This window comes from Heterocephalus glaber, unplaced genomic scaffold, assembly GCF_053883595.1.
Source record: "Heterocephalus glaber isolate CG9 unplaced genomic scaffold, H.glaber_assembly_v1.0 deba00001504, whole genome shotgun sequence".
NCBI classification, from domain to species: Eukaryota; Metazoa; Chordata; class Mammalia; order Rodentia; family Bathyergidae; genus Heterocephalus; species Heterocephalus glaber.
This window is the reverse complement of record NW_028258324.1, coordinates 71,899,054-71,922,891: the sequence shown is the minus strand read 5'-3', so window position 1 is coordinate 71,922,891 and position 23,838 is coordinate 71,899,054. Positions and strand designations below refer to the sequence as shown.

Sequence of the window (23,838 nt, the reverse complement as noted above, 5' to 3'; positions counted from 1 at the left end):
TGCATCTTCTTGGACTCCAACACAACTCACCACCCACCTTCCTACAAATACCACAAGCCCAGGTGCAAAACATGAACATTTAAGAGACTACATTTTCTACTTACTCAAGCAGCAATGTATTTTCATTATACAGATATATTCACATGAAAACATGAAAGGAATTTCTGCGTCTCTTCCCCAAAGGTTTTTTGTGCATTTGTTGATTCTCATTTCTGTCCCATCAATTCATTCAGATAGATCAACTGAAGATCTAATATCCTTTAGATACCCCACAAAGATGATGAAAATAATCCTGAGTTTTTCAAACTTGTGTATATAACATTCATGTGTTATCCATACCGTGCTTATTCCTTAACACTTGCTTTTTCTCATGTCCGATGTGCCTCTGTGATCATTTAGGTAGAGTTTGAAATAAAATTCCTTCATTATTCCATGTCCAGAGTATGCCCATGAGTACACCATAAGTTAACTAGCCCTACATTGATGGCAACTAAGGTTATTTTCAGTAATTCACTATTCAGTAAACAGCATGCTTTTTGTCTGTGCGTGTAATTACCCATGAAAATTAAAGCTCGTATTATAAAATATACACGTTTTAAAATTTAATAGACACAGCCAAACTGTGCTAAGGGGCCCTATCAATTCAGACTTCCACCAAGATCGTGTGAGAGTAGCCATGTTCCAAAAACATTTATACTTTTCCATCTACCTTTTAAATTTTGAAAACCATCCTTGGTTCAGTGAAGTTGGCCATTTATTCACACAGACTGGCTCTGTATTTGTGATAAATTACTAGTACATAAGACTGACTTACATTCTCTATCAGGTTTAGAATTTCTACATGTATTTAATATTTTAGTCATTTGCTTATTGAGTATTTTCTGCTAGTACATGTTTAAACTGCAACAGGATTTGAACTTTCATTTTAGTTTTTTATTCACAAAGTTTAAACTCCTATATATGATACAGAGAGGAATATTAAATGTATTAAGTATTTTTGCTTGTTTTTTGAGATGGCCTGGCTATGTATTTCAGACTGGCCTCGAACTCACAGCAATCCTCCTGCTTCAGCCTCCCAAGTATTGGGATAACAGCCATGCACCACCACATCTGACAAGTGTATTAAGTATTTATGGAACAGTCTGATGTTTCCCCAGGAATATGCGATGCCAAGTTCATCACAAATAACATTCACGAAGAAACATGGATCTATTTTAGAAATGGCCATTCTACTACAATGGTTGATTCAGCCATTCCTGTGTCAAAACCGAATTACATGAATCACCACTGACTTTCAGTGTAATTATCTCCTGGGGTACCATCACTTTCACAGCTCTCTCACTGAATCTTCTGACTACTTCTTTAAGTTTTTTTTCTCTTCAAATCAACTTAAAAATATATTGGTAAATTGCAAGTTTTAACTGCCTAATTTTTTATAATAAAATGATTTTTAGGACAACATTTTGGAAGAAATGGCTATTTTTTTGTATCTAAGTCCCTAAAAATACAATTGACTGGGTTTTTGCTGTGGTTGTTGTTTGGTTTTTTGAGAAAGGGTCTTGCTTTGTAGCGCAGGCTGGCCTTCAATTCACTATGTAACCCAGGCTGGCCTCATACTTATGGATTGTCTTGCCTCAGCCTCCCTAGCGCTGGGATTACAGGTTTGTGCCACCACATCTGGCAAAATTTGACAACAATGAAATTTCACAATGAAAAAATTTCACAACAATGAAAAAAAGACACGGTATTGGGATGGTAATACATGTGAAGTAAAATATACATAAACATCAAAAAGACGGGAAAAGGTATGAATCAAATTATATTCTGGTAAACTTTTTATATTTTTAGTTGAACTAGATGACTCATTTTAAATAGATTTTATATGGAAAAGATACATTAATAGATTGGATATTTTGTCTCCCAAAAAATCATTTGTTGAAACCCCATCTAATGTGATGGCATTTGCAGGTGGGGCCTTTGGAAAGTAAGGCGTTCATGTGGACAGAGCCCTTACGAATGGGGCCAGTGCACCCTATGGAGGCCTCCTGCATGAGAGGCAAGTGCTCTACCACTGAGCCACACACATACATTCAGAGACCCGAAGTATCAGTGCTCCATCTCGCTTCTTTTATCATCTGCCATCTGCCGTTTTCAGAGCCTCCTAATCCCTTCAGTCTTCTCTTATTTTCTTCTGTAGGTTCCTTGTATTTTGAAACTTATCCCATTCTTCTACTATTCAGATCTAAAAAGCTTCTTACACTTTAAAATGTCTCCACAACTCGAGTCTATTGTTTTCCTAGATTCTTTTCTGTCCTTGCATAAAATTTAGATCAGATAGTTACATGCTTTGTAAACACCTTAATCTAAATCTTACACTGTATTTTTTTTTAACTTTTTCAATTTTTATTGCCCATAGAAATACAAAAGATTAACAGATACCTTATAGAGTAATTCAGTTCAAGGACTTCCTTCATTTTAGACATTTGATAAAAACTAATTTGACTTCTCATAATGAGATAAAGTTTTAACTTTTCCTATAACTTTATAGCAAGTTAAAAAATAAAACCAAAAAATTATCAACTTCAATGATTTCATTTCTACTTTCCACATTTCTAGCCTCTGATGAAATTCTGCATTACAGAGTTGGGTGATTTGTAGGAGAGCTATAAAACTACCACAAGACCTATGTGGTCTCTTATTTAGGAGCCACCCTAACCATGAAGTGGGTGATGATGAGGGATAAATTAAACGCCTGTAGTGTGTCTTTTACTTCTGGAGTGTACTGGACTTTATTTCTGAAAATTTTATTACAGGCTCACTAAAGACACAAAGGAGTGATGGTCAATTAACAAGAAACCATAAACATCTGAACCACATTCTGAGCTTCATCATACAACTCACGAGCAATAACTGATTTACCATATTTAACCTATAAAATTTAATACTAGAACTCTTCAAGTTTGCATTCACACAAAGCAATGCCTAGAGATTTAAACAGGTTGGGGCCAGGGATTTAGCTCTGTGGTGCCACTGTCTACCTCAAAAGCTCAAGGTCCTGAGTTCAATCCCCGATACCGCTGAAAAAAAAAGTATGAGATTTAAACAGGCTTAAATTATACATCAATATTCCAGTTTTTGATACAATACTAATTCTGTTAGGATTAAAGCACCATTAACTTTAAAGCTTACTAAATTTAGGTATTTGCTCACAGTATGTTTTCTCCATAAATGAACAGCAAGCATGTAACAAATAACTGGGAAACAAGGAATTTCAAAAGGGCTAATCTGAAAAGTGGGAATCTATTCGTATTTGAAAGTGGAGAACTACAGTGCACAGTAAGGTACAAATTATCCCAAGATGAAATGACGCGTAGCAGTCTCACAAAGAATACGAACCGTTCTTGGGGAGCACTACTTCCTCTATATTGGGTACTGGTGTTGGGTCCTCCATGTCCTTGGTAAGATCCTCTTGCTCGTCTTCCTCCTTCTGACTTCTGCGCTTCCCATAAAGACTAGCTTGGCTAAAACAGACAAAACACATAAAATAAAAAGGAAACCAACACAGCTTCTTACAGCAAACAATTTCTGACCACTATCTTCATTATTGTTATTATCTATGCTCAGAGTCACTTTTAAAGCCAAATAATAACCAAATTAGACACATTCCTCAAATGAAATCTAACCAGCTAAAAAGACAAAAAAAACTATTGAGTATAAGAAACCAGTACAGATGAGCCAGTCGTGGTGGCACATGCCTAGCACTGGAGAGGCTGAGGCAAGAGGACTGCCATGAGTTCAGCCAGCCTGGGCTACACAGTGAGTTCAAGGCCAGTCTACACTACACAGAAAGACCTTGTTTCAAAGAAACAAACAAAAAAAGAGGACAGAAATCCTACCATTCAAAATTACACAGTATCTTGAAGGGAGCTTAAATTAAGCTAATAAAAGAACACCTGTAAAAGAAATACAGCACAATCTCTCTCAAAGATATAGACAACTGTATTTTCCTGGCTCTTTTTATCATCTAGGTATTGCGAATTATAAAGTAAAATCAGTTCGGTACTTATTCTCTTTTATAAATATTGTATTCTTTCTCTGACAAAACAAACCATTACTTATCTTTCAAATTAATGTGTCTTAAAAGGATCAACAAAAATGGGAATGACTTTCTTTATCTTGGAGAATAATAAGGGATATAGGACAAAAATCATTACTAATCTCACATAATGTGATGTGTAACAATATAGAGGAATACAATAAACACTGCACTTGGGTACTGGAAAATATAAAGAAGTGAATAAAAGGTTTGAAAAATACATCACAGAGGAAAAAATACATTACAGAGAAAGAATTAGGAAGGACTGGAAGTGACAGGTATGCTGAACCTTTACAAATGAGAAAGAATTTGCGAAGAATTAGACAATGTTTCAGGAAAAATAGGAAAGGCTGGCTAACCTTGGCAAGGTGGTGCACACCTGTAACCCTAGTGCCTCAGAGGCTGAGGTGAGAGGATTCCAAATTTAAAGCCAGCCTGAGCAACCTTGCAAGACCTTGGTTCAAAATAATAAATCAAAAAAACTAGGAGGAGGGCTGGGGATTTAGCTCAGTTGTTCCGCTGCCTGCCTCGATAGTGCAAGGTCCCAAGTTTGATCTCACGTACCAAAAACAAACAAACAACAACAAAAAAAACTAGGAACAGAGCTCAGCAGTACGGTGCCTGCCTACCATGCCTGAGGAGGCCCTGGGTTCAATGTGAAAGGGGTGGTAGTGAGGTATTAAGCAAAAAACTAACTTGTTTAGGGCTATAATAGTAATCTAGAGTGCACCAATGAATGCAAATGGGAATGGAGAAAGAGCTGACTGAAACAGCATGCTAGGCCAGCTGAGCTTCACACTGCAAAGAAAATCCTAAGAGATCTCTTTAAAGAGCAACAAACTGCTATGGGCAAGAGTGAAGTACATAAGGTTAAAATTTTTTCCAAAATAAAAATTACAGGATGATCTTTTAAAGCCCATAAAACTTAAAGGTTTCAGGGAGGTAAAAATTTTTAAAAGAGGAAAAAATGCACAGAAGATGAATAAAACAAACATTAGAAAAACAGATTTCCCTATGTTCCTGGTAAACATAGGATTCTAAGAAAATATTTTTTCAAATAAACCAGACACACAAGCTTAAATACTGTATGGGTGTCTCTCATTTGAGTGAGGCAAAGTATAGTGAGAATAAAAAGGATGGACAGAAGGGGACAATAGGGAAGAGGTCCAAGGGAACAAGATGAGAGGTGAGGAGGGGGAAGGGAAAATAAGTCGAATAAAGATGTGCCGTGTACAGGAACCTGATAACCTCAATGAATATGAACATTATATGCCATAACATGAACGAAATGAATGAATGAATGTTGGGCTAGGGGAATCAGAAGTGGGGAGGGGAAGGAGATTTTTTTTTTTTAAAGACCTGTATTGTGTACCTATTCCCCAAGATGGTTGTAAACTGCATGTATTTCAAACATGTAGTAATAAAAAGATAAAATAAAGAAAGAAAATGTTTCTTCCTTAGTGCTGGAGATTAACCCAGGGCCACAACCACGCTAAGTATATGCTCTATCTCTGAGCTCTCCCCAGCCCTCAGGAAAAACTTCAAATGAGAAAAAGCCTGTCCATTAAAGGCAAATGTCCGATTAAAGCACAGCTGTGAATACATGAGGCTCTGGGTTTAATCCCTAAGCACAGGGCTGAAAAAGCAGATGCATACTCAAGAAAATCCAATCTAGTAGGCTTCATACTCAGGGTAACAGGTAAAGGCCAGCCCAGTGAGTCTGCTGGGTATTACATCTCAGTTCAACAACCGCTAGCTGTGCTGGTGTTCCACATCAGCTCATGAATTGTGAAGGCATTCCTCACAAAGGTCTTAGGGAGCTCTGAAATCTGAATATCAGATTCAGATTAGAAACTTAAGAAATAAGATAACCTACAGTGATATCCTAGAGGAAAAGCCACCTTTAAGGTTTTTAACTTTCATGTCACAATAGGTGTGGTTTAACAAAAATAAAATCTGATTTATGATTATGACTGGCTAACATGAATATGAAGCTAATAATTTGTTGTTTTTTTACATTCCTCTAAAGGTTTGTATGTGTTATTATTATATGCACAGCTCAGTGGTTGAGTGCTTCCATATCATATGTGGAGCTCTGAGGTGCACCTTCTGTACCGCAAATAAAGAAAAACATATAAATAAAAACTGTTTCTGAGGGCTGGGGATTTAGCTCAGTGGCATCGCGCCTGCCTTGCAAGCGCAAGGTCCTGAGTTCAATTCTGGATACTGGAAAAAGAAAAAAAAAACCCAAACAAATCAAAAAGAGTGTTTCTGATAACCTTACCCTTTAGGGACTAACACAATTCAAGACATGTTCGAGAGAAACAAATGACAATCTGCTACAGAGAAAAGTCTGTATAAGGAAGCTAACTGAATACAAGATGCCCAGTATATCTTTATAATCCAGCTAGTTAGAAATCAAAATCTTATGAAAATGAATTTTTCAATACATGCTTAAAGAAAAATAATCCATTTTTTGCAAACTGTCATTTTCTAAGACAAAACCACAACCTTTGCAAAATTATATAAAAATATTTTGAGCCAGACAAACCTGAAATTTTAATATGTAATAAATTCTTAAGCATAATCTATCACTAATAAGTATACATTTCAGGGTCGGGGATGTAGCTCAGTGTCATTGCACCTGCTTCACAAGCACAAGGTCCTGAGTTTGATCCCTGGTACCAAAAAAAAAAAGTACACATTTCAGATCAGGCATTGTACAAGGGTTTTAGTAAGTCTCATTTAAGCCCTACTGCAACCCACTCAGGAGGAACCACAACCCTCACTCCAGCAAGGCACAGCATATTGGTCTGACAAAGACTATGTCTGTTACACTGTGCAGAACACAGAACAGCTACAAGTTCTTCTGAGTCGGTCTGATCAAAATGCGCAAGTGAGAAAATCAGAGAGACACTTTAACTATGGTGAAACTTTTTACCAGTTACATTTCTCAGGGCACACTGACCTACAGAAAAAAACAATATTCAAGGTGCCTTTGGATAAATACAACATAAAATGCTTGCAGGACAATATTCCACAAGTATAAGCTGTCAAAAGACTCAACGAGTCAAAGTCTAACTTCAATGTCAGCAAAACTTCCCAAGTAAATGCAAAAAGTCTCAAAGCCCTTGGGAGATTGTGATGTCTTCTGAATTGTGCCCAGTTCTTACCCCTTTTTGCCACTTTTCTTCCGTGATTCTGTGGGTGTAGGAGGGGGAGGTGAAGGCGAATGTTTCCTCTTGCGAGCATTAGCTGATGCCTTCCGATCTCTTCTCTCTGGACTTCTGACTGGCTAGGAAGAAGTAAATGGAAATGAGTATCAGCTGACTCTTCTACCTGTTCAGGTTCTAGAAACATCTGTTCAAAGCCACTCGGTAAGAGTAAATGAAAAGCACAAAACTAAGCACTCAAGACCACTATGTGCCCTGCTAGGTGACGCGTTGTCAAGAGGACTCCCAGCAGGGTCCCACAAGGACTTGAGAAGTGCTGTAGCCCAGATACACCCAGACCTCACACAGTGTGAGACTGCTCATGCTCATATTTGGCTTCTCCAAATAGGAAGACAGTCACAGAATTAATTCCGTGGAAATGCATCATTATAGAAACCACTCTGGGGTATGAGTGTAGCTCAGTGGTGGAGCGCTTGACTAATGTCTAAGAGATGCTGGGTTCCATCCCTAGACACACACACACACACACACACACACACACACGCACGCACGCACACCGTAAGGTCAGGCAAATATATAAGCCTATCTACTGTGCAGACCTAAAAGCATTTAGGACATGTTGTGTATGTGTACCGATTACCCACAGTGAATGTAAATTGTGTGTCACAAACATGAACTAAAAAAAAACTTGCGGGGAGATTTAGGAGGGAAGAAGAACAATGGGGAGTGGAAGAGAAAGAAAAAGAATTAAGATGGGCTAGAAAGAAAAAGATATGCTAAATACACGCACCTAGGGTGTAGATGAATATAAACATTAAGTACTATAAACATGTACTAACAAAAAGGTATTGAGGACCAGGGATTTAGCTCAGTGGTTCTGCCACCTGCCTCATAAGCACAAGGTCCCAAGTTCAATCCCTGGTACCAAAAAAAGAAAAAGTTACTGAGTTAAATTCCCAAGGAAATAGCAACTAAAAATGCAAAGATTAGCTTTAAAACATTTTTCTTTAAAATAAAAAAAATACATATATAAAGTGTAACAAACAAATTTTAGTTGAAAAAGTCATGGGGCTGCAAATAGAAATAAAAGATCTATACTTTCCATGTTAATAGTTGAAGATAACCTGTCTCAAGAATTTTCCAAAAAACTAAAGTATGAAATGAAAAGCAAAATAAATATAAGTATCCCCAGGGAAAATTTTGAATCATAGGTCTCTTTGTATCATTCTTCAAATGATACAACTAACTTGTAAAAAATTATAGGCAAATATTTAACTGCCTGGGCTTTGTTTTTTTGAGACAGGGTCTCAGTATGTAGTTCAAGCTGGCCTTTAACTATGTAGCCCAGGGCAGCCTCAAATTCATGGCGATGCTCCTGCCTCTCAGCCTCCCAAGTGGTGGGACTACAGGTGTCCACCACCACGCCAGGCTCCTGGACTTAAAAGGATTCAATGTCAAGTCCCCAACATTCAGAAAGGACTCAACTTTTAAACCTAAGACCTTTAAGGTTGTATTTGTACTAACAGCTCCTTGTGTGTTAACAAAGTTATTAAAGGATAGTAAATAAATAATTTTTTCCAAGGAAAATCAGGAGAATTCTATTATGTTGTGAAGATATTTGGAATACAAAATGAAAACTCAGATCTAGCAAAAAAAAAATCAGCTGTGATACCACCATACTTCATGAGCTACTTTATTTTTATTTCTGCAGTACTGGGGATAGAACTCAGGGCCTTGGGCTTGAGAGGCAGGCACGCGGCACCACTGAGCTACATCCCCAGCTCATGAGCTACTTTAAATCCTAACAACCCTTTGGGGTCTCCATGCCTATTGGAGGTGAAGGCTGCTGCCACCTCTGGCAGGGTTGTTGGTTACAGCTGCTTGGGAACTTGTCCATGTAACCAATGGCTGGTGCAAGCTGCTGAGTTTACTAGTGACAATTTCTTAACATTCATGACAAGAAAACACCCAGTGGTGAGAAATGGCGTCAAATGAAATACCTCTTCGTTCTTTGTTGGAATTCGTTGACGAAAACTCACTGGCTTCCTATTCTCATCCACTTCGTAATCTTCCTCATTCATCCATTCATTGAAAATGTCAGTGTCCAAAATCCATTTCACGTGAACCTAAAGCCACATCAGAGCGTGAGTATATACATAAACAACAAAATCACCTGAGCTTTTAAAGTATTCAGAAGAAAAAAGATGGTTACTTTCAAAGTCTCAGTTAACAAAAATCAGGTTAAGAATACACTATTAGTAATACATATGTGAGGTACAACTTAGCCTTTTCTTTTCTTTTTTTTTTTTTTTTGAGACAGGGTCTTGCTATGTAGTTCAGGCTGGCTTTGAACTCACTGTGTAGCCCAGGCTGGCCTCAAACTCCAGGCAATCTTCCTGCCTCAGGCTCCCAAGTGCTGGATTACAGGCATGTGCCATGATTGGCTACCTAGTCTAATTTTTATTTTATTTCTTTAACTGATTAGAAAGAAAGTCAGTCAGTCAATAGGACAGCCAAGACAATCACTGCTCTAAGCACAAAGGCTGTCTCCAGAGTTAGGAAATCAACACCACTCTAACAACTGTCACTCTAGCATGCTGACAGAGACATGTCACTTTGTTCCAGAAAGTACACGTGGGGTTGGGCTGGGGATTTAGCTCAGTGGTTCCGGCGCCTGCCTTGCAAGCGCAAGGTCCTGAGGTTCAATCCCCAGTACCAAAAAAAAAAAAAAACCCCCCCAAAAAAGAAAGTACACGTGGGGCTCTGTGGAGGGAGATTCGGGTGCTGGCTTCTTCCCATTCCTCTATCACTGTTTCTCGTTTTTGTTGATGCTTCTGACAGGGAAGTAATAAAATGGAGAGTCACAGGCAATGATGGCACATGCCTGTGATCCCAGCTACTTGAGAGGCTAAAGCACAAGGATCACAAGTCAAGGCCAGTCTAGGCAAATTAGTGAGCCCCCATGTCAAAATAAAAAATACAGGATGGAGGACACAGTTTAGTGTGAGGCTCTGGATTCAATCTCCCTGCACAGCAAAAAAAAAGAAAAAGAAACAAAAAGTACTAAAAAACAGAGCCAGCACAGTGGCACAAACCTGTCATCAGCACTTGGGAGGCTGACCCGAGAGAACTGCCACAAGTTGAAGGCCAGCCAGGGTTACACAGTTAAGTTCCAGGCCAGCCTGGAATACACAGCAAGACTCTCAAAATGACAACAAAAAATTAAGTCTTGCTGGGCGTGGTGATGCAGGCCTGTAATCTCAGCACTTGGCAGGCTGAGGCAGGAGGATTGTCCTGAGTTTGAGGCCAGCTTAAACTATAACAAGACCCTGTCTCAAAAATAAAAAATAAAAAAATTTCAGGGTCCAGGGGTAGTTGTACATGACATATACAGATACAGATATTTAAGCTAAACTACTAGCCTATTATTCCATTTTTTCCATCAGTACTCAAAAGGGGCTCAAGTATAATTTGTATAATTTGGCACTAGATAACTCTTCCCTGTATAAAACTGTTCTTCACATCTCAAGTCAAGAGGAGGGGAGTGGAGTGCTTGGTTGCAATCAACATTAACATGCCTGGCCAAGAACCAGTAAATATTCTCATGGGAGCCAAAACTGTGGTAATCACAACTCTAAAACCTTCCTAGAACTCCAAGTACAAGATATGACAATCACTAGAAGACAATATGGGCTCTCTCATGAAAATATTTTGTCAATCTAAGATCCCCTACTGTTCCATGGTTTGGTTTTTTTTTTTGGTACTGGGGATCAAACTCGGGTCCTTGCACTTGCGCAGCAGGCACCGAAACCACTGAGCTAAATCCCTGGCCCCATACTGTTCCATGGTTTTAAAAAGGAGGAACAGGTTGTTAAAATGGTTATTCAGGACAATGCCTTTTGCTTACCTCAAAAGCACCTGTCTGCCTACATGCCTCCTCTTCCTCAAAACTACGTTACACAGGGGCTGGGGATTTAGCTCAGGGGTTTTGGTGCCTGCTGCGCAAGTGCAATGACCCGAGTTCGATATCCGGTACCAAAAAACCCCCCCAAAACTAAGTTACACAGGGGCTGGGGATTTAGCTCAGTGGCGCTGCGCCTGCCCCGCAAGGACTAGGTCCTGAGTTCGATCACAGGTACCAAAAAAAAAAAACCAAAAAACAAAACTAAGTTACACAGTGATGCACACAAACACAGAACACCCTGCCAGAGAGAAAAGACCTGATAAAACTAACAAATCTCCCGAACATATAAACAAAATAAGTAAAAAATGCATGAGAAGCCTCAAGCTAATTAAAATGACTATTAAAGGGGCAATGTTAAAAAATAAATGTATGTCTAACAATGTTTTCCAAAGCGTGTAAAACTGTTCAAAAATAAAAAAGAACTGACTATTCATAGTGCATATCCTGTAACTATCCAAAAATCTTTTCAAAGATTTCAGTACATGCCAGGTATAGTGGCACACAACTGTATCCCAGCACTTGGGAGGCTGAGGCAGAAGGACTGCTGTGAGTTCAAGGGCAGGCTGAACCACATAGAAACACAGAACCACATAGAAACATGGAACCACATGAAACACAGACCCTGTGTCAAACAAACAAACAAAAAACACAAACCAGTGGTTGACTGTTAACCGTACCAGGCACTAAGTGCCTTACGTCCATGATCCCCGTTACACTCCTGCACATGGTGAAGTGTGGAGATATCATTCTCCAGCATTCTCAGTCAGCACACTAGGGCAGTTTCAGTAAGCTGCTCATACACCTAACTAGGAGTGAAACTTAGATCCGCACTGAGTTCTGTCCAAGCTCTATTATTTTTTCACAAAAACATCTGAGAGAGGAACTCAACTTCAACATTTTTCTTTATGACATAACTAATATAACCGCCCATGCAGAATATTTTTTCTACATACAATTAGGAAAAAATTAATTCCAAGGGTCAAGGGTATAACTCAGTGGCAGAGTGCCTGCCTAGCATGCACAAGGTCCTACATGCAATCCCCAATACCAAAAAATAACAATTACGGTACTATTACTATAATTACGGGTAGATAGGAGAAAGATAGAACTAAAAATATTTTAGAAGATTATTTAGGAGAATATCTTGATGACTTCAAGACTGGAAAACACAAAGACAAGCTACTAGGAAAACCTATTTCTAACACATGTAACTAACAATGGTTAGTGTGTCAAGTATTGAAATGAGAAAGATATGCAAAGAAAAAAACAGGAACAGGTATTTCCAAGAGGAAACACCTAACGTCAGACAATTCATGAAAAAAAGGATGAAAGTATTTAATAACATGAGAAACACAAATGAAGTCTTCAGCAAGTCCCTACAGTCACCTGATAAGGACTGGCCAGGATGCAGGGCAATCAGGAAACAGTCATAGTATAAAAATTATTTTTTTAACTATTTGGAAAACAATATGGCACTGTTTAGAAAAAGTGAATGTTTGTACTTTCTGACCAAAGGATTTCATTCTGAGCACAAAAGAGCAAACACCATGCCCAAAAGAGTTTACAGCACTATTCATAACATCCTGAAGTTGAAAAATATCACACACAGGGCCAGGGATTTAGCTCAGTGGTTCTGCTGCCTGCCTCGAAAGGGCAACGTTCCGAGTTCAATCCTGGGTTCCAAAAAAAAAAAAAAAGAAAGTACCACACACACACAGTGCGATGGATATAGCATGACATACTCTTTAGATCAATTTCACTACTACCAAATTGCAAACAAATCAAACTCCACTGATAATCAAAGCTTTTACAAAATGCCAAATAGGGCTGGGGATTTAGCTCAGTGGTTCTGGCTGGCGCCTGCCTTGCAAACACAAGGTCCCGAGTTTGATCCCTGGTACCAAAAAAAAGAGAAATGCCAAATAAAAACTGGATAGGTGCAGCTACACATGTCTGTGGTAAATGTGACATGGACAAAAGGTCAACAGAACATTTAAAACAGTGACTGATAAGGCACAGACCAAGCTAAACATAGGAGGGCTCAAAGGTAATGGAACACTCTAGGTATCTGATCTACAGCATTCCTTTTTATTACCTACTTTTGCTATAATTTTTTTTTTTCAAGGCAGGCACAGTGCCACTCAGATAAATCCCTAGCCCCTATTATCTACTTTTGTAATTATTAGTATTCACAATTTGAGCCAGGTGTGGTGGTACATGCCGGTAATCCCAACACTCAGGAGGCTGAGGCAGGAGAACTGCCGTGAGGTCGAGGTCAGCCTGGGTTACACAGCAAGACCCTGACTCAAAAAACTTTTTTAAAAAAGCATACAATTTGTGCTCACTTCGGCAGCACATATACTAAAAAGCGTACAATTTGACTTCAAAAATTTAGGGCCAGGGCCGGGGATTTAGCTCAGTGGTTTCGCCACCTGCTGCGCAAGCATAAGGACCCGAATTCCATACCCGGTAGGGAAAAAGAAATTTAGGGCCATGGGGCCAGGGATTTAGCTCAGTTGTACCGCTCCTTGCCTTACAAGTGCAAGGTCCCAAGTTAGATCCCCAGTACCAAAAGAAAAAAGAAAATATGCTTCCATTAGAAAAATATAGGTATTATTTTATAAGATAACACAGAGATTTAGAGGAGTAACTGCAGTTTGAATTTTTCGACAAATGGCACACGGTTAGCTCCTCTATTCCCTAGGTTTCAAAGGTTAAGATTTGGAGGTGTTAATTGTGGCAATATTCCACTATAACAGAAATACAGGTTCAAGGAGAAAAAGAAAATATATAATATATTTGACTTTTTAAAAAGAACATGTCTTCAATCCCTGGTACCAAAAAAATAATAATAATAATAAAAAAAAAGAACATGTCCATTCATTTTAAAAATAGATAATGGTAGTTATGAAATCTGTTGTCCAGATTTCAAGAAACACAGTAAAGGGCCGGGGATTTAGCTCAGTGGTGCCACCACCTGCCTTGAAAGCGCAAGGTCCTGAGTTCGATCCCCAGTACCAAAAAAAGGAAATACATTAAAATGGTATTTACAATGTAACAGAAGCCATATACTTTACAACTAGTTAAGCTTCTAATGAAAAAATGTACATGGTAATTTTTTATTGTTTTCTTACATCATCTACAAAAGAGCAGAGGCAGCTCTGCATACCCAGGCCCTGGCCAGATCCCAAGCCCCCGAAAACGCCATTCTGTTTTCCTAAACCCAAACAAGTGTAGCATCACTTGTCTCATTTTCTTCTAGCACTTTTTTACCTGATACCCAAGAACCATGGAGGGCACAGATGTACAAGTCACACAAATGTCACTTAAGTGGACAATTCTCACACTGGTTCTCTAAAAGCAGGCACAGTGCTATGGGCCTAAAGCCCATTTTTATAGCTTATGGGTTTTTCCCCGGGGAAGGGGGTATGGAAGTGGAGCCAGGGTTGTTCCACTGAGCTCCACTCCCAGTGCCCCCACCCTGAAAAAGAAGGTACTACAATAAGCTGCCCCGGCTGTGGTTCAACTTCTAACCTGCCTTGCCCTCCCAGACTACCAGGATTGCTGGCTAGAAGTTCTCAAATTTACATATTTAGAATTTCAACTTTGAAAAGTAGAAACAAATGTAACACTTTCTAATGAGCAATTTAGAATATGAGCATAGGGCTGGGATATGGCTTAGCTGCTTCACATGTACAAGGCCCTAGACTGGATTCCCAGCACTCAAAAAAACAAAGTTTGAACTCAGTCTGGGCTATTTGGTGAGACTCTGTGTCAATATACAAAAAAACCCCACAAAAAACTGGGGACATAGCTCAGTGTGAAGGCCCTGGGTTCACTCCCCACTATCACAAAAAGCTGGCAGGAATGCAGGAAGAAATTTACTCCAAATACTAAAAGTACTTTTGCCAGACATGGTGGTCCACACCTGTAATCCCAGCACTCAGAAGGCTGAGGCAGGACTGCCACTAGTTTGAGGCCAGCTTGAACTATAAAATGAGACCCTATCTCAAACAAAACAAAATTACTTTTTTTTTTTTGGTACGGGGGATGGAACTTGGGACTTTGCATTTGTGAATCAGGTGGAGGAACCACTGAGCTAAATTCCCGGCCCAACAAAACTACTTTTTACCAAAGACTAATTTTGGGTTTTTGTTGTTTTTTTGTTGCTGTTTTTGTTTTGGTATCAGAGATCGAACATAGGACCTTGCGCTTGCCTGGCAAGTGTGACGCCAATGAGCTAAATCCCTGGCCCCTAGAAAAGATTACTTTTTGTTAGTTTCAATTCTCACATATGAAATCTAAAGCTTTATCCCAACGTCTCACTAACAGAAATATGTCAAATAAAGTTTAAAAAAACCCAACTAATAATCTGGGTTGAGTACATAAGTCAAAAATTACTTATATGTTCAAGGAAACCAGAATGGTGGAGCATGCTTGGAATCCCAGCACTTGTGAGGCTGAGGTAGGAGAACACAAGTTCAAGGCCAGCCTGGACTACACAGTGAGACCCTGGCTCAAAAGACAAAAACAAAACAGTTAGGTTCACCCGGGCTCTTCTGTCGACCATGCCAAAAGAGGGACTAAGACTGGGGGGGGGAGGACACAGATAGAGACACAGAGACACAGAGACAGACAGAATGAATGTATTTACCTTCCACGGCTTTTCTGGAATTGGTGGATCTTCAATTTCAGCATCAACATCATTACTATGGACCCAAGTATCATAGCTATAAAGTAAATAAAATAAAGACAATCTGGAATCAAAGTGCATTCATGTCAAAGACTTACCAACAAGCAGTAAGAACACACCTTAGAAATACTGCTGAGCCAGGCATGGTGGCGCACACTGGTAATCCCAGCACTTGGGAGGCTGAGGCAAGAGGATCCCATGAGTTTGAAGCCAGGCTGGGCTATAGAGCGAGTTTAAAACCAGCCTCAACTTTAATGCCAGACCTTGTCTCAAAAAACAAAAACAGAGAGATACTGCTGGGCGTGGTGCCAAATACTATTTGCATACAGTAATAGTATGCTATCAGGCTTCATCACTTTGCTGAGAGAATTCCTTCCCAGAAAGCACCTTTATATTGCTTTAATCAAAGCTCAAGCCTCAGTCCACCAAATTCTAAAGTTGTTGTCTTTTCTTCAAACCACTTTTGTACTTAGCCTTCAAGATAGTACTATCTATCACCCAGTGTTGTTTCTTTCTTGTCAACAGCCTCTTGCTCAATCTCCACTGCTGCTGTCTGGTCTTTGCCTCAAACCTCTTCAACATTTACAGGTTCCAGGGCTGGGGATTTAGCTCAGTGGTTCTGGTGCCTGCCTTGCAAGCACAAGGTCCTGAGTTCGATCCCCAGTACAAAAAAAAAAACATTTACAGGTTCCAGGGCTCAGTTTTTGGAACAAAACTCTTCTCTGTGACTTCATTCAGTCCTATGACTTCACACCTACGTGATGACTTAAAATCATGTATCGGCCCTCTTCTCTGCATTCCCAAGGCATAAATCCAATAGCCAGCCCCACATTTCTTTGCTGTATCAGCATCACAGGGGAGCCAAACCTAACACACTCAAAGCTCAACTGTGACACCACCCTAGCTCCACAATGTACTCTAGCAACCAACATCATCTCTGTAAATGCCAAGTCCACCTTTGCAGCTGTTCAAGCCAACGCCCTTGGGAACATCACTGACTTTACTCCCAAGAACATCCTATAATCAAATCAACAACAGATTTGTTAAAAGTTAAGTTCTACCTTCAAAACATGTCCAGAATTCTGCCTCCTTTTGTAATCATTAATTTTTTCCACTTTTTATAATTGGGCTTTGTGATATTAAATTTAATCATAAACATGATGGGATCAAGAGGCTCCTGGAAAGGTCCCTGGGACATGGGGATGTGATGCTCATCAGTGGATGAATCCACAGATGTCGCAGCTGAATGTGCTGGCAGGAGGGAGGGCCCAGATGGAGGTGGGTCACCTGTGCCTTCAGAGGCAGTCTCTCTCACTGGTGTTCTTCCCCTGTGCTCTGCTTCCAGCCACCATCAGGTGAGCAGCTTTGCTCCTCCACATCCTCTGGGTATGTTGTTCCCCCTTCAAAGCCCGTCAGCCATGGACTGAATCCCCTGAAACTGTGAGCCATATTAAACGCTCTCTTTAAACTGTGGGTATCAGGTACTGTATCCCAAAAACAAAACAAAAAAAACTACCAATGGAGGTTTCACTGTGACATTTTCATACATGCATGTAAGTAACTCACTTTGATCATATCACATTCTACCTCTGCCTTACTTTTCTCTCACTGCTGGGACAAAATACCCAATACCCACAGTTAAAAGGGAAAGAGTTTATTTATTAGCTCAGTTTGTAAAGGTTTCAGTCCATAACTGGCTGGCTCCAAGGCAGAGTGGCACATGGCAGAGGGGCACTGCAGAGGAGAAACAGTTCATGGCCCCTACACAGTAGCAAAAGCAACAAGAGAATCTTAACAGCATCTTTCTGTCCCTTTTATCTTATCCAGACTACAGGGATTAGGGTGATGCCAAACTGATCAGTGGCTGGTTTAGTAATCACACGCCCTGAATCCCAGCACCACACAATGTAGATTCAGCCAGCTCTGAAAAAGCCCTGTGACCACATAAGGCTCTGGGGGGACATCTAGACACAAACCATAACACCCTTCTTTCAACCCTTCCCTTCTGGTCACTGATCTTCCTACTTTTGCACTACTTTCCAAAGAGTCAGTTTGCCATACAACCAACCAGAATGACTTTTTGAAAATGAAGTCAGTCCACATCATTCCAAAACTCCAAATCTACTCAAAGTCCTTCAAGGGTTCTGACAAAGTCAAAATGAAAATCAAAATCCTAATGGTGGCTTGCCAAGGCCTCAAGATCAGGTCCTGCTGCTGCCACTGTAATGCCATTTCCTTGTCAACTCTTCTCGGTCCTCACTCATATTTGTGCCACACAGGCCCTAGTGGCATCTTCAACATGTGCCACTGGGCATTCACATACTTTAAAGCAGGTGACTTCCTGTTTACTGGAAGGCCCCTCATGTCACTATATTCATACAGCTTGCTCCTCAAATCACCCTGCTCAAAGATCCCCTGACCAGTGCACTCAAACACACTGACAGAAATCACTACACCCATTCCAGCACCATCTCTGAAGTAAATAAAAAGTTAGCAACCAAATTAAACTTTAGTTAATGCTATTATAATGGCCAGTAAATTATAAAACCAAGTGACATCTAAATCAAATATTAGCTTCCTTATAAGCATTATTTACAAGTCAGTTCAAAAGCATTTGGAATCAGTCTATCTTTTATTCTCATTAATTTTTCTAGAAACACTTATAAACATCAGATCAGAAAAAGTGCTCTGCTAATTAAGTATACCAAGTAACCGGGCATGGTGGCACATACCTGAAATCCCAGCACTGAGGAGGCTGAAGCAGGAGGATTACCTGGAGTTCAAGGCCAACCTGGGCTACATAGTGAGTTCAATGTGAGCCTATCTTAGAATCTAGCATGACACTACGTAGGCACGATTACTGTTTGTTTGGTACCAGGGGATTGAACTCGGGACCTTGCGGTTTCAAGGCAAGTGGGGGAACCACTAAGCTAAACCCCCGACCCTACGATACTGAACGAGCTCAGTGGTGCAGTGCCTGCCTGGCAAGCATAAGGACCTGAATTCGATTCCCGATATCCTTCCCCCAAATCAAATATCAAGTAAAGATTACCGCATTGAGAAAAAAAAAGATAACCTTGTATTCTTCAAAAGTCTTGATTAGAAAATATAGTATAGGTACAGATGTCAGAGAACAGGCCATGCATAATTTAAAATTTTAGAAAAGTGAACAAGACCCTTTGAGAAGATAGGACTTGAGCATGTACAACACCCTATTTGAGGGCCTGGGATTTAGCTCATGGCTGTACCGCCTACCTCACAAGCTCAAGGTCCCGAGGTTTGATCCCCAGTACCCGCCCCCCAAAAACAGAAAAACAAAAAACATTCTATTTGATACACAGGGAAGGTTAGGAAATGGGCTAGTATGTCTTACAATGTGTTATAAAATTGTATCAGCCCCACACTTAGATAGCTTGTTATCATCAAATCTGAGTTTCCATCTAAGTGATTCAAAGGGTAAACTACTTTCCTATGATAGCCTGTATAATATTAAAGGAGCTTTTTAGTTGTGCCAGGATTACATTTCAATAGGGGAGGCAGGAGGATCACAAGTTCAAGGCAAGCCTGAGCTACATAGTGAGACCCTGTTTCAAAAACACCAAAAAGGTACAATGCAAAGACAGGTCAGGATGAAAGAGGGATAACTTATGAACCAAAGTAATTAAATATACCAGTTAATCAGAACATGTGAATTTCATCTGATTTCTAATTCAAATAAATATCAATAATCAAATTTATCATTTACACGAAAACACTGAACAGGTATTTCACATTAACAATTCTTTTTGCTTAGAATTTCCAATGATATTATTCTTTTTATAAACTGAGTCTTTTGGAAATATATACTGAAATATTTATGATTAAAATGACACACTTGAGATTTGCTTTGAATAACACAGGAAGCAGAGAATCAGATGTGGATAGAGGCATGAAAAGCCCAAACAGAACTGGAAAACACACCATGAGGAGGATCTCTACTTGGGATGAACAGAACGAAATGAATGTCAAAGCAGCTCTCCTGCAAGTTGAAGAAAATGAGTTCTGTAGACGCTGTTGCTATTATCATGAACCTAGGTAGGCATGATACTGAACTAGGACCGCCACCACAGCTAACCTTAAGTTCACACTGATAATATTCTCTATTCATACCACAGGCACGGAAACATGCTTTGAGTTAGAACACAGAAAGGTGACACCTCCATGGGGTAAGATTTCTGACAAGAAAAACCTGTAGACATAAAGTATCTTCAGCCTTATAATTTGGCATGCACAGTTTGGGGGGGAAGAAAACCAACTAGTAATAAACATATACAGAAGAATAATTCATTTCTTTTGTTTTATGTTTTTGTTTTCTTGAGACAAGGTCTCACTACATAGTCCAGGCTAGCCTTGAACTTGTGGTGAACCTCCTGCCTCAGCCTCCTGATTGCTGGGATTAGACGTGGTGTGGCCCCACTACCAATGAAAAATTCATTTCTTTTCTTTTTTTTGGTACGGGGGATTGAACTCTGGACCTTGCATTTGCGAGGCAGGCGCTGGAAGCACTGAGCTAAATCCCCGGCCCCCAAAAATTCCTTTCTTAAAGGAAACAAATCTGTATTCTCAAATTACATGACTTTGGATCGCTTCTCAGCCTTTTGGCTAAGATCAAATGCAAATTACATGACTTTGGGCAAATAAATAAAAAGATCAGTTTTTCTGAGATAAAAACATGTTATTTTACTAAACTATTAAAATAATTAGTCAACAGTCAAGAATTATTTCTGAAAAACTTTAAAAAGTCAATACAAGACTCAATAAAGTGAGACTAGTACAAATCACCAAAAGTACTACTAATCAGAAAATAAAATTCCACCCATGTAAATCTGCCTTGTTCAGACCTCAGGGCACGTGTATCAGCATTACCTGCATGAAGAGAGGTCAAAGGTGCCAAACATGAAGAAAAGATGTGGAGATGGAGCATGAATCACCCTGATCTCATCAGTGCAGGTACAGCCTTACATGTGATTAACATTTTTAATGTTTAAGGATACGGAAATATCCTGATTTTGGGGGCCTAGGGGTGTTGTTCATTGGTAAAGCACTTGTTCAGCATGTGTAAGGCCTTGGGTTTGACCACACACACACACAAACACACACACACACACCCCCAATTTGACCATTAATACACTGTACATATGTGTTGAAATATTTCACTGTACCCTATAAATGTATACAATTAAAATAATAATTAGTATCTTTTAAAGTTACCTGTCGGGGTAAAAGCCCCAGTGTACTAACACCTGCTTCTCTTTTCTCATCACTGGCCTCAACCATTCTTCTGAAAGAGGAAAAAAACACACACATCAGTCAAACTGACGAAATAAGGGAGTATGATTTAGCCTTAATTTTTACTGCAACTTTTTGCTTTGCTAATGATGAAAACAATTTAAACTGAAGACCACCTACCAGACCAAAAAATTTCTCAGCTTACACAGTGAGGCTTTTTAGACTCCAGGTCCACAATCTTGACAGAACCAGCTCTGCACTGCAGTGAATCAGCCTCCTCCCTGTTACCTGCTGTCCTCTTTCCTATCAAGTCACTGTCACCACATTCTTAACTGTTTCAGTGTCAGTATAGGTCCTCTCATCCCTTTCTGAAAATCTGCATAAGCCACATGCTTCAGGAAGGAGGTTATGCCTCATCTCCTTGGCTAGAATGCTATTCTAAACACTCCGTTTCCTCCATATTCACTTTCTCCTGTATCTATAGTGCTACACCAAGGTGGGGGGCGGGGGGATACGGACTCAGCGGGAGAGCACTTGCCAAGTGCTCACAAGGCCCTGGGTTCCATCCCTAGGATTGCAACCACTGGGATCCCACTGTAGATACTTTTCTCTCAGGTTCTCATTCAAAGATAGATGCAAATTATATAATGATTCTTAATGATTTTAATCAGTTGAATGAATTCTACATTTCAGCACTGTTGCCATGTACCTCTTTGGTAGTCTAAATTTATTTGAAAACTTGTTTCCAGTAGAAAGAGGGAAGTTTGGGTAAAGGCGTCTTGAAAGCCAACAGCAAAGAAGTAAATCAGCTAAGTAAAATTGATTCTTTAATGCCACTTTCAATGAGAAATGGCCCTAGCTTCACAGACAAAACCCAGGAAGGCATGCAGGTGTTGCCTGTGCACAACCTGAACCATCCACCTGGATGTCCTGCTGTCTTGAAAGAAAAAACAAGGAAAGAATTGGGCCTGGACCTTAACTAACACCCTACTGTGGCCAAGGTCTGAAAAAAGAGAAGCGGGAAGTGGACCTTCCTTTCTAAATCCACTCCACGTGAATAACCTACTGCTATGGTTGGGAGAAGTAACCCCCAAAGGCGCATGTAGGAAAGTTTGCTGCACAACCTGCAGAAGCTGAAAGGGGCAGGGCGGGGTGGGGCAGGGCTAGGTAGCACTCTCCGAGTCACTGGAATCTGACTTTGAAGGGGATGCTGAGACCTCTCTCCTCCTCTCTTTGCTTCCCAGCCACCGCCACATAGGCAGCCCAACATCATGTGCTGCCTTGCCACAGGACACAAGCATGGAGCCAACTGAGGACCACACGCAATCAGTAAGACTCAGGCAAAATACACCTTGCCTTTTTCTTAAGAGTTCATGATATCAGGTGATTTGGTACAGTGACAGGAAGCAGACTAACATATCTGTCCTGTCAAACTATCTTGGCTCTCCTAACTAGTAAGAGGTTCCTAGTGAACCCACCTGCAAAGATTATGTGTCTGTAGTAAGAAAAAAGGATATCCATCTTCAGCCTACCTGACTTTTCTAGAAAGAAACGTTGGCAGTTATTGTCTCTGAAAGATATCTCAACAGCAGAAATAACTAAAGGTGTAAGATATGTATGTTTACATTCCTGCCATGTTAAAAATTTATACCCAGGGGCCGGGGATTTAGTTCAGTGGTTCTGCTGCCTGCCTCGCAAGCGCAAGGACCTGAGTTCAATCCCCAGTACCACCAAAAAAAAAAAAAGGTGTTCTCTTATTTTTAAGAATAAGCTACTGGGCCGGGGATTTAGCTCAGTGGTTTCACCGCCTGCTGCGCAAGCGCAAGGACCCAAATTCAATCCCCAGTACCAAAAAAAAAAAAAAAGAATAAGCTACTTACTCCTCAGAGGGGCAATTTCTCCAAAGGCTTACAAATGCTGTAATATCAGACTACACATCGTCACCTGCTGCACAATCGCAAGGATGCGAGTTCAATCCCCAGTACAAAAAAAAAAAACTACACATATTAAAAATATAAAATCAATCGGGCACAATGAGACATGCCTGTAATCCCAGTACTCTGGGAGGATGAGGCAGGAGGGCTGGATTTCAAGCCCAGCCTGGGCAACTTGAAAGACTATAGCAACATAAAAAGTAAAAATAAAATGCCCCCCCCCCCAGCAGGGATTTAGCTCAGTAGTTCCTCTGCCTGCCTCGCAAGCACAAGGTCCCGAATTCGATCCCCAGTATCAAAAAAAAAAAAGGGGGGGGGGGGGACTAGGGATGTAGCTCAATGCAAAGACCTAAGTTCAATCCCCAGTACCAAAAAGAAAAAAAAAAACAAAAAACCAATATATAATCATTGTAATTGGGTGTGACGAATGGACGCTTGACAAGAATACTTAAGAAAACACAATGAGAACCCAAAAAATGACGGTATGCTACTCAGAACAAATTTCTTCAAAACACAATTTCCTATGTTCAAATTGTTCCAAATTTGAAATATAAAAATAACATTTAGAATTCAAGAATTCAAAGGCAGGGGCCGGGGATTTAGCTCAGTGGTTTTGCCGCCTGCTGCACAAGCGCAAGGACCTGAGTTCAATCCCCAGTACCAAAAAACAAAAAACAAACAAAAAGAATTCAAAGGCAAATAATCCACCT

The 23,838-nt window shown here is 40.0% G+C and overlaps 1 protein-coding gene across 6 annotated transcripts in view; it reads right to left on the bottom strand.

The window, feature by feature from the left end:
* The window catches only part of Smarcc1 (SWI/SNF related BAF chromatin remodeling complex subunit C1), a 153,998-nt gene that overhangs the window by 87,423 nt on the left and 42,737 nt on the right, over nt 1–23,838 (bottom strand). For all 6 annotated transcript variants that reach the window (XR_015441163.1, XM_004834968.3, XM_021256732.2 and 3 more), the window contains 5 exons: nt 21,177–21,246; nt 15,888–15,963; nt 9,270–9,395; nt 7,270–7,391; nt 3,397–3,521 (listed from right to left, as the gene is read on the bottom strand). Coding sequence is in view for 5 of the 6 variants with exons in the window: in XM_004834968.3 (XP_004835025.1) it covers nt 3,397–3,521; nt 7,270–7,391; nt 9,270–9,395; nt 15,888–15,963; nt 21,177–21,246 (519 nt within the window). In the remaining variant the exon portion in view is untranslated. The remainder of the gene's footprint in view (nt 1–3,396; nt 3,522–7,269; nt 7,392–9,269; nt 9,396–15,887; nt 15,964–21,176; nt 21,247–23,838) is intronic.